General features: G+C 42.4%; 1 protein-coding gene across 1 annotated transcript in view; it reads right to left on the bottom strand.

The window, feature by feature from the left end:
* The window catches only part of LOC145354577 (factor VII-activating protease-like), an 80112-nt gene that overhangs the window by 12961 nt on the left and 55106 nt on the right, over positions 1–12045 (bottom strand). Inside the window, exons 10-12 of the mRNA XM_080206042.1 lie at positions 11699–11815; positions 8122–8241; positions 3496–3667 (exon numbers count right to left, since the gene is read on the bottom strand). Coding sequence (XP_080062168.1) covers positions 3496–3667; positions 8122–8241; positions 11699–11815 — 409 coding nt within the window. The remainder of the gene's footprint in view (positions 1–3495; positions 3668–8121; positions 8242–11698; positions 11816–12045) is intronic.

Genomic DNA, 12045 nt, shown 5'->3' with positions numbered 1-12045 from the left:
CAAATGGCACATTTTGTTTGAATAAATCCAATTTTCCACCATGATTCTGGCCCCTTCCATTTTCCCCTGACATTTTTGCAGGTCATGAATGCCTGGTATGAAAAATGCATACCTGTCCCTGTTGAAGTTGTGTTCCTCATTTTTAATGGGGGATGAATGTTGGATATTTTCCTGCAACATTTCCATCTGGTATGCAGGGTTTTAAAACTCCATTTGGAAGAATATGAGGTTTGAGAGTTTCAAGAAAATGGAAATCTTGCTTAGGGATTGGGAACATTTTGCAACTTAAGTGCAAAATGTTTTCATGGACTTCAAATATCACTACTTAGGTGCTGTATTGTAACATGGGTGTGTTTTTAATTCAATGATTCCTCATAGGAATCTGTCTTTTAAAGTTAAGTTGACCTTTACATTGAAAAGCCTTGTGTGTTTGTTCAGATGTATAACAGTACATTTTCAATGGAGAAAGCATTATAATACGGTGAAAAATATTACAAAATGCTGTGTCAGTTTATGCTGCCATCTTTTGTCCTGTGATTTAAAAGGTTCTGGCTGATATAAAAGAAGATTAGTTTAACACTTGGGAAAAAGATTACATCTGAAAAAAATCCAAACACATAGAAACATAGAAACACAGAACAGTACAGCATAGTACAGGCCCTTCGGCCCTCAATGTTTTGCCGAGCTATGTCCAAACCCAAGATCAAGTTATCCCACTCCCTATCACTCTGGTGTGTTCCATGTGCCTATCCAATAACCACTTGAAAGTTCCTAAAGTGCCTGACTCCACTATCACAGCAGGCAGTGAATTCCACACCCCAACCATTCTCTGAGTGAAGAATCTACCTCGGACATCCCTCCTATATCTCCCACCATGAACCTTATAGTTATGCTCCATAGTAACAGTTACATCCACATGAGGAAATAATCTCTGCACATCCACTCTATATATCCCCCTCATCATCTTATAACCTCTATTAAGTCACCTCTCATTCTCCTCCGCTCTAAAAAGAAAAGCCCACCTCCCTCAACCTTTCCTCATAAGACCTACCCTCCAAACCATGCAGCATCCTGGTAAATCTCCTCTGCACTCTCCCCAGTGTTTCCACATCCTTCTTATAGTGAGGTGACCAGAACTGAACACAATATTCTACATGTCCGGCATAGTTGCAGCGTAACCCCACGGCTCTTAAACTCAAACTCCCTGTTAATAAACACCAACACACTATAAACCTTCTTCACAGCTCTATTCACTTGAGTGGCAACCTTCAGAGATCTGTGGATATGAACTGCAAGATGTCTCTGCTCCTCCAATTTCCTGAGAACCCTCCATTGACCCTGTAATCCACATTCAAGTTTGTCCTACCAAAATGAATCACCTCACACTTGTCAGGGTTAAACTCCATCTGCCACTTTTTGGCCCAGCTCTGCATCCTATCAATGTCTCTTTGCAGCTTGCAAGAGCTCGCCATCTCATCCACTACTCCGCCAATCTTGGTGTCATCAGCAAATTTACTAACCCATCCTTCAGCCCCCTCTTCCAAGTCAAAATCACAAATAGTAGAGGACCCAGCACTGATTTCTGTGGTGCACCGCTGGTAACTGGCCTTCAGTCTGAAAATTTTCCTTCTGCCACCACCCTCTGTCTTCTATGAGACAGCCAGTTACTTATCCAACTGGCCAAATTTCCTTCTATCCCACACCTCCTTACCTTCTTCATGAGCCTACCATGGGGAACCATATCAAATACCTTACTAAAATCCATATATACGACATCAACTGCTCTATCTTCATCTACACACTTAGTTACCACCTCAAAGATTTCAATCAACTTCTGAGGCAGGACTTACCCCTCACGAAACCATGCTGACTATCCCGGATTAAACTGCATCTTTCCAAATGGTCGTAAATCCTATGTCTCAGGACCCTTTCCGTTAACGGCCACCGAACTAAGACTAACTGGCCTATAATTACCAGGGTCATTCCTACTTCCTCTCTTGAAGAGAGGAACAACATTCGCCACTCTCCAGTCCTCTGGCACAATCTCCATGGACAGTGAGGACCCAAAGATCAAAGCTAAAGGCTCCACAATCTCATCCCTTGCCTCCCAAAGTATCCTAGGATGTATCCAATCCAGTCCAGGGGACTTATTGACTCTCAGGTTTTTCAAAATTGCTAACACATCTTCCCTCAGAACATCTACCTCCTTCATCCTATCAGCCTGTATCACACACTCATCCTCAAAAACATGGCCCTTCTCCTTAGTGAACGCTGAAGAAAAGTATTCATTCAACGCCTCACCTATCTCTTCTGACTCCATGCACAAGTTCCCACAACTATCCTTGAATAGTACGCCTGCTCCTTTACATTGATTGATAAGTACCCAGCTTTGAAATTGCAATGAGCACTTGGTACTTCCTTCCAGAAAGTAATCTGTTGTTTGGATGGCTGTTGCCTTCTGTATGCTTGGCTGAGTTTCAACTGTGAATGGGTTTCAGGTCAATAGGTGTGCCATTCACCTGAGCGTGAATAACAGTTCCAAGAAATTGTAATAAATTCCCCATCTGATGTGTTTTCTAATTTGTGGTCACAAGCTAATAGAATTATAAGTATGATACTTTTTGCACATTTTTGTGCATTCTTCTTCTCTATCAATGATATGGTGGCTTTTATTGGATGGTGAGAGGTTTTTTTTTGCCCAGCGAATGTAAAATTATTTTCCATTGATATTTCATAGAATCTGAGGATGTCATGTATTTTAATGGGTGAGTGGCTATGGAAGTGATATGAGAGCTTAGATGTGGCATGAACAATCTGAGGGGGTATGGGCTGGCATAGAGAGGTAGGTGGGGGTGAGGGAGTTGACAGGTGTGACCTTTAAACATTGGGAGCTGAGATGGAGAATCAAAGTGCTTCCACATTCACACCCACAATTCTCATGCACTCCAGCACAAACTGTACTGTGAGAAGACAAAAATGGCTTGTGACATGTACTGTGTGTGCAGTTTGTGAGCCATGAAAGTGCACAAGTGGATTTTCCTGAGCTCAGAGGAAGATACAGCGAAGCCTCATTCTCACTATTCAATTCTGGTTTGCTGATAGGGGTGATAAATGGTATTCAACTTGTTTGAAACAAAATTGCAAAATACAATTTTATTTAGCAAGCTAATACGCTCAAATGCATTTGTGGCTAATTTGGGGAACTGAAGTGCCATTCTGAATGTATCAAAATAACTGGATGGTTTTCTTTTCTTCCTTAAGATTTCCTAATTCTAATCTCATTCTCCTGATAGCAATGTATACTGAGAAGTCCACCATTTCAGTTACTAATACATGTCAAACTCACAACAAACCTACTATATGATGGACTGGATGTTCAAAGGTTTAGAGAACAAAGTTAGTTTTAAATTCTAAATACAAACTTAAAAATCTATCATCATTTAACTCAGTGGATACAACCTACCCATGTATATTTATGTTTTAATACTGCAGTACCTGCAATAGTTGTGATCACCGATTCCATATTTGCCGGGATTCTCCATGTGAGTCCCAACAGCTTCCTTTAGCAGCAGGTTAGAGCTCCAGTGTAGACACATCTTCCCTCGTTCAGTTTGTTTCACAAGACCCCGATAGGATAAACCATTGCCATGGTAACAATCATTTGGCACTAAGAAAAGGAACACAAAAAAAACAATTAAATATAAGCAAGACCTTTTCTGGTGTTTGAAATATTGGTCTAAATAATTTTGGAAAGTAATTGTGCAGGTAGCATTATTTTAAGTATGAAGCATAACTGCAAAATTGTTAAATTCAACAGGCAAGTATAATATAGATCTGTCCCTGATAGTCACTGTGGGAAGACAAAAAGATTTGAAGAACGCCAAAACAGCAATCTTCTGTTGTTGAGCAAACTTGGTTTATAAAGCGACGGCTAAATCTGGTATATAGAGAGATCCAGATGAATGAGATGGGGTGGCACGCCTCACAGCGTCAGGGACGATGGCTCAATTCCCAGCCTTGGGTCAGTGTCTGTGTGGAGTTTGCATGTTCTTCTTGTGTCTGCATGGGTTTCCTCCGGATGCTTCGGTTTCCTCCCACAGTTCAAAAGTGTGCAGGCTAAATTGATTGGCCATGCTAAATTAACCCTAGTCTTCTTACTCACCAAATCATATCATACATCCATTGTCCCAAACTCCTCCATTACCATTCCAGTAAGTGGGACAGGATATACCCACTAGAGGTAGCAGTATGGTGATATCCAGTCAGGAAGAAGTGACCATGGGTGTCCTCAACATTGATTCCAAACACTATGAAGCCTTGTGGCATCAAGTCAAACACAGGCAAAAAAACCTCTAAGGTTACCACCTACTATGGCGGGGCAGGCTCGAAGGGCTAGTTGGCCTACTCCTGCTCCTATTTCTTATGTTCTTATGTTCTTATGTTCAGTGCTCCTCCAAGTTGAACAATACTTGGAATACTGAGGGTGGTAGGAACATAAAATGTCTGTCATCAAGAAAACCCTGGTAGTATCACGACTGACTGAGTTGACTGTGTTATGAGGGACAAATCTGCCATACTGGACATGTTGCAGATCTATGACAGTAGTTGTAGGAGTAACCATGCACAGCCTTTGTGGAGATGTAGTCACATCTTCACACTGAGTACACCTTCCATTGTGTTATTCATTTATGGAGCATTTGCACTGCTGGCTGGCCAGCATTTATTGCCCATCCCTAGTTGCTTGATATTTTTTATTGAATTAAAATTCTACTACCTGCCATGGTGGGATTTAAACCCGAGTCCCCAGATCAATAGTTGAATTCTTTTTATAGTCCAGTGATAATACCACTAGACAATCACCTCTCCTTATATGGCACTATCAGCATCCTGGATGGGATAGATTCAAAACAGATTTATCCATTTTAAGTTGGAGATCTGTGAGCTTCTATGTGTGTGCTCAGCAACCCACCAGAAATATCTGCAACCTCATGATCTGGCATTGATGCAATAGACAGGATAAGTGATCCCATCACTAATGAATCAGATGTAAACTCTATAGTCCTACTTCATCCAGTCATGAATGTTGATGATCAATTAAACAACAAACTGGAAGAAGAGGCTCTACAGATATCCCTATCCTCAAAGATGAGGGAGCCCAGCACATCAGTACAAAGACAAGGATCTGCCATCATCTTCAGCCAGAAGCGCCGAGTGGATGATCCACCTTGGCCTCCTCCAGCAGTCCCCAGCATCACAGATCCAGTCATTAGCCAATCCAATTCGCTCCATGACAGGAAGAAAGGGTTGAACATAGCAAGGACAATCATAGATACTTACAGCATCCCAAATGTTAGTACTGAAACGTACGCTCTAAAACAAGCCAAGCTTTTCACCAAGATTTTCCAATCTAGGTGTAATACAGGCATCTGCCCAACAATGTGAGCAATTGGCCAGAAATGTCCTATTCATCAAATGTGGTAAAATCCAATCCAAATAATTACTGTGCCATTAGATCACTCTCAATCATCAGCAAAGTGACTGAGGTGTCAGTGACAGTGGCTATCAGGTGGAATGTATTCAATAGCAACCTATCACTGATATTCAGTTTGGATTCTGCCAAGGCCACTTAATTCCAGATCTCATTACATCCTTGAACCAAACATGTCCAAACAGCTGAATTTAAGGGGTGAGATGAGAGTGATTGTGCTTGACATCAAGACAGCATTTAATTGAGTGCGGCATCAATGAGGCCTGGCAAAATTGAGTTCAGTGGCATCAAAGTGAAAACTCACCATTGGTTGGAGGTCTATCTAGCACAAAAGAAGATATTTGTTATTGTCTCACTATCAGGAGATCGCTGCAGGAGGTGTTCAGGGCAGTGTCCTTGACCATTCAGCTTCCTCATCAATGGCTTTCTCTCCATGATAAGGTCAGAGGTGGGGATATGCAGTGGTGATTCACAATGTTCAGCTACATTCCAAGTTTCTCAGCAGTCTGTGCTTCCACGCAATAAGAGCTGGACAACATCCAGGCTTAGGCTGCTAAATGGTAAATGTGCCACACAAGTGCCAGGCAAAGTCTTCCTCCAAAAACACAGAAACGAACAAGCTCCCTTTGATATTCAATGGCACCACAGCCATGTACTCATCAACCGTTGACAATCTGGTGTTTATCATTGACCAGAAACTTAACTGGACCAACCATATAAATGCAGTAAAAGATCATAGCTGGGAATTCTGCAGTGAGCAACTCATCTTCTGATTCCCAAAGCCCTGTCCACTATCTACAAGGCACAAGTAATAAGTGTTAAGAAATACTTCCCACTTGCCTCGATAAGTGTAGCTCTAACAACACTCAGGCAGTTCAACATAAGACAAAGCAGCTTACTTGATTGCAATCCACTCACCTTCATTCACTCCCTCCACCACTCTGTCCCATCTACAGAATGCACTCCAGGAATTCACCAAGGCTCCTTCCAAACCCTCGGTCTCTACCTCCTAAAGAGGTAGAGATTGAGGGCAGCAGGCTTATGGAAGTACCATCACCTAAAACTTTCCCTCCAAAACACACCATTCTGATTTGGAACTACATTGCCATTCCTTCACTGTTGCTGGATCAAAATCCTGAATGATGATCATCTTCTAGAAGTGGGCAGGGACCTCAGATCAGAGTAAGGAGAAGTCAAAGATATCTGGGAATACCCCCGCCAGCTGGTCCACGCAGAATCTGAGTATTCCTCCAGATATCTTATCTGGGCCAGTTGCTTTCCATGGGCTAGCTTTCAAGAAGGTGACCCTGGATACCAATTCCACGAAGGCTTCCAGGGTGGCTGACATCCTCTTTCTGACCTCTTGCTCGAAGCAGGGCATGGAATGCATTAAACTAATTGGGGGTGGTGCATTACTGCCAGTACGTCCTCACCTTGTAGCATGTTATGTTTGTGTGGCTAGCCTGGGACTCCAGCTTTGTCCTGGACTGTCTCTTGGCATCTTTGATGGTTCTCTGTAGATAGCATCTGGATTTCTTGTCACCTTAGACCTGGACCTCAGTAAGCAGTGGATGTTCCTGTTCATTCATCGTTTACGGTACGGAAATATTAGGATTTGCTTTCTTGGCACACAGTCTCGTATGCATTTACTAATGAAGTCTGTTCCTGTAGTGGTGTACTCATTTAGGTTGGTTGCTGAGTTCTTAAATGTTGACAGTCCACCGACTCAAAGCTGTCCTGAAGGAGATCATTCATTTCTTCAGACAAACATTGCACAACTTTCTTTATAGGATTTTCTTACTTTGCTTGTAAGCTGGGAGCAGGAGCACAGCCTTGTGGTCTCATTTGCCAGTGCAGACGGGCAATTTCAGGAGACATACATGTTTAATATAATGAAATTTTAACTGTGACAAGCCGGACTAATTTCTTAAGGATTCCAAATTTCATTGAACTTTTCCAATCACCTTTGTGGCTTTTTTGACTCAAGTATGAAGTTGAAAATAACTCTCCTATCTCCAAATGTATATCAAAAGCAGTATGGTCGCACAGTGGTTAGTACTGCTGCTTCACAGCTCCAGGGACCTGTGTTTAATTCCTGCCTTGGGCCACTGTCTGTGTGGAGTTTGCACATTCTCCTCGTGTCTGCATGGGTTTCCTCCTGGTGCTCCAGTTTTCTCCCACAGTCCAAAAATGTGCGGGTTAGGTTGATTGGCCATGCTAAAATTGCCACTTAGTGTCCTGTGATGGGTAGGTTAGAGCGATTAGCGGGTAAATATGTAGAGATATGGGGGTAGGGCCTGGGTGGGATTGTGTTCAGTGCAGACTCAATGGGCCAAATGGCCTCTTTCTGCACTGTAGGGTTTCTATGACTTCTTGGAGAAGAAATTCCTGAATATGGAGTCTGTGTGACTGAAGTCCAGTGGGGCTACTGAGTTATATAATATCATTCACCAAGATTAATTTTCTACAAATAGTTATCTGTCTTTGAAACATAATTTAATGTTAAAAGGCTGGAACAGTGTGGGTATGTGATCTCACTGTGGATGGAAGTTACAGTAATGGAAATGGTTTAACTGATCGAACCTGAATAGATATATATTATCAGCAACAGTTAGTGCAAACAGTAATATTACCTATTTCACATAGTTCCCCTTTGAATAATCCTGGGCAGTTGCACGTGAAGGCTCCTTTCTTTTTCCCAGGCCTGCAAGTTCCTCCATTTTTACAAGGATTGGGATTGCATGGTGAGGTTGCTAGAAAAACATAATGCTCAAAATTAATTATTTGAGAGGAACAGATTTAAAGAAAATCTGAAAAAGAAAAATGAAAAAAAAATGCAGAAGTGCACAGAGATCCAACAAAAACTGCATAGAGAAACTTTCACATGAGAAACATAGGCCATTTATCTGAACTAGAAACTTGGACGGGTGATCAAAAACTTTAATAGGACTGAACAAAATGAAGTGAGACGAGAGATCAACTGACGGAAGTCCAGCATCTGATGTTTAACCAAGGTGGCAGTGGCTGGCACAGTAGCACAGTGGTTAGCACTGCTGCCTCACAGCGCCAAGGACCCGGGTTCAATTCTGGCTTCGGGGTCACTGCCAGCGTGGAGACTGCACATTCTCCCCATGTCTGAATGGGTTTCCTCCAGGTGCTCCAGTTTCCTTCCACAGTCAAAACATGTGCGGATTAGGTTGTTTGGGGATGCTAAATTGATCCGAGTGTCAGGGGGATTAGCAGGGTAAATATGTGGGGTTACGGTGCTGGGTGATATTGTGATTGGTGCAGACTGGAAGGGTCAAATAGTCTCCTTCTGTACAGTAGGATTCTATGAAATAGTCAGTCTGCAACAAGTGTTAACAATGCAGGATGTGAAAATGTTTTGGATGACAGTTAGGCATTAGAAAGCTACAAGGAAATTGAAGGAAGAACAATCATATAGTTAAAAGGTACTAGAAGGACGTGGTGGTAAAACTAATCCCCAGATGGTCCAAAGATGTGCAGGTTAGGTTAATTGGCCATGCTAAAATTGCCCCTTAGTGTCCTGAGATGTGTAGGCTAGAGGAGTTAGCGATTAAATATGTAGGGATACGGGAATAGGGCCTGGGTGGGATTGTGGTCGGTACAGACTCAATGGGCTAGATGGCCTCCTTCTGCACTGTAGGGTTTCTATGATTCTATGATAAATGATCATTAAATGGAATATGTATAAGAGAAACAAAAAGGAAAATAGGGAATGATTGAAAGGTCACAACCTGAAATGTTGGGCCAGAGCCTCTGTGAAGTGGTAATCATTATCAGATTCCCAGCCTGCTTCTTTTTATTTACCCAGGCTTGGAACTGCACGTCTCTCACCCGACCTACTGTCCCAGGCCTGATGAGAAACATACAGTGCAGAAACCCGGAGTCCTTCCACCACTGACCCACATTGGGGGATGTGGAGCCAGGCCTACATTTTACAGCACTAGCTGCGTAAACTTGGTATAAGCTGAGAAGCCAGGGAGAAAGTAAACATGTGAGGTAAATTGGACGTCAGGGAATGGGGTTCAGGGGTGACTATTGGCCGGTGGCTCTAGTATCCATCGTTATAAATTGCTTCGCAAGGTTAGTCATGGCACAAATCATTTCCAGCCTCCTGGACTACCTGGATCCACCACAGTTTGCCTACCGCCGCAACAGGTCCACAGCAGATGCCATTTCCCTGGCCCTGCACTCAACCCTGGAACAACTAGATAACAAGGGCACCTATGTCAGACTTATTGACTACAGCTCAGCCTTCAACATTATTATTCCCACAAAACTCGTCTCCAAACTCCATGGCCTGGGCCTCAGCACTTCCCTCTGATTGAATCTTGAACTTTCTAACTCACAGACCACAATCAGTAAGGATAGGTAACAACACCTCCTCCATGATAATCCTCAACACCGGTACTCCACAAGGCTGTGTTCTCAGCCCCCTTACTTGTACGTGTATGGCTGTGCAGTCAAATTCTTCTCCAATTCAATTTTCATGCTTGCTGACAATACCATTGTGGGTCAGACCTCAAACAATGATGAGACAGAGTACAGGAATGAGATAGAAAATCTGGTAAACTGGTGTGGCAACAATAATCTCTCCCTCAATGTCAACAAAACGAAGAAGATTGTCATTGACTTCAGGAAGCATAAAGGAGAACATGCCCCTGTCTACATCAATGGGGATGAAGTAGAAAGGGTCGAGAGCTTCAAGTTTCTAGATGTCCTGTTCTCCGCATGCCAACACTATAGTTAAGAAAGCGCACCAACGCCTTTACTTTCTCAGAAGACTAAGGAAATTTGGCATGCCGGCTATGACGCTCACCAACTTTTACAGATGCACCATAGAAAGCATTCTTTCTGGTTGTATCACAGCTTGGTATGGCTCCTGCTCTGCCCAAGACCGCAAGAAACTACAAAATGTCGTGAATGTAGCCCAAACTACCACGCAAACCAGCCTCCCATCCATTGACTCTGTCTATACTTCCAGCTGCCTTAGCAAGGCAGCCAGCATAATTAAGGACCACATGCATCCCGAACATTCTCTCTTCCATCTTGTTCTAGCGGGAAAAAGATACAAAAGTCTGAGATCACATACCAACTGACTCAAGAACAGCTTTCTCCCCTATTGCTGTCAGACTTTTGAATGGACTTACCTTGCATTAAGTTGAGCTTTCTCTACACTCAGCTACGACTGTAACATTACATTCTGCACTCTTGTTTCCTTCTCAATGTTTTGTTTTGTCTGTATAGCGCGCAAGAAACAATACTTTTCATTGTATGTTAATACATGTGACAATAATAAATCAAATCAAATCCTTGATCAATCCAGGCCTTTTTAAATGAAAGTTCATTTTGTCCCTGATTATGAGATTGGATTCTCCAACCTCTTCGGCAACTCAGATTCTCCAGTGCTGCTGCAGTGAACGGCGACTTGGCTAAGGAACAAATTCTCCATTCTTGCTGGCAGTAATGGCAGGGCATGAATGGCCAAAAAATTTAGTCCACGGTTTCCAATAATGTTCCAACCACTAATGTTAGACTGGCCTGTGCTTTATCTCTCTTCCCTTCCTTGAGTAATGGCTGATTTGTCACATTTACTATTCGGCAGACAAAGGTTGGTAGTGCACTGGCAGCCTGTTTCACCCATGGTCTGATTTTTTTTTATTCATTCATGGGACATCGGTGTTGCTGGCTGGCCAGCATTTATTGCACATTTCTAGTTGTCCAAGGGCAGTTGAGAGTCAACCCATTGCTGTGTCTCTGGAGTTACATGTAGGCCACACCAGGTAAGGATGGTAGATTTCCTTCCTCAAAGGACCTTAGTGAACCAGATGGGTTTTTCCAACAATGGACAATGGTTTCATGGTCACCATCAGACTCTTAATTTTTTTGTATTCAAATTTCACCATCTGCAGTAGCGAGATTCGAACCTGGGTCCCCAGAAGATTAGCTATATTTCTGGATTAATAGTCCAGTGATAATACAACTAGGCCATTGTCTCCCCATCGATTATATTTTCCATTTGTCAATATACAACATGCTGCCAACCTGCTCATTGCTTACCCATGAAAACTCATCATTATATAGCCATGAACTATGAATGGGAGATAGCAAGTCAAATATTTTGCCCAACATTTCTAAATACCAAAAGATTAGACACTTATAATAATGAACAGTGTTGAGCCTTACCCTTTTTGCATAATGGTGGAACATATGGGTGTTTACATTTGCATTTATAATATGGTGGATTGGACTGGATAACGCACTCTCCATTTTTGCATGGGTTTTTCTTACAAGGATCATTTACTGTAACAAAAATACAACATCTTTGGTAACATTTTGCACTCAGGTATCACTCATACACCTTGTAGATTTGAATCAGTGTATGAACTGATTAAACATTATTTCACCCATGCTATGTTAACAATAAACAATTACAAATAGTTTCGCTAATGTTTCCCCATCCATATGGAGATGGCTCATCGTTGGCTGCTGGAGGGATCTTCCAGTTCTACTGAAGTCTACAGCGTTTTGTG

The sequence above is a fragment of the Carcharhinus amblyrhynchos genome, chromosome 17, assembly GCF_965287045.1.
Source record: "Carcharhinus amblyrhynchos chromosome 17, sCarAmb.v2.hapA, whole genome shotgun sequence".
Classification (NCBI taxonomy): Eukaryota; Metazoa; Chordata; class Chondrichthyes; order Carcharhiniformes; family Carcharhinidae; genus Carcharhinus; species Carcharhinus amblyrhynchos.
The sequence above is the reverse complement of the archived record's forward strand: the minus strand, read 5'-3'. Positions and strand labels throughout refer to the sequence as shown.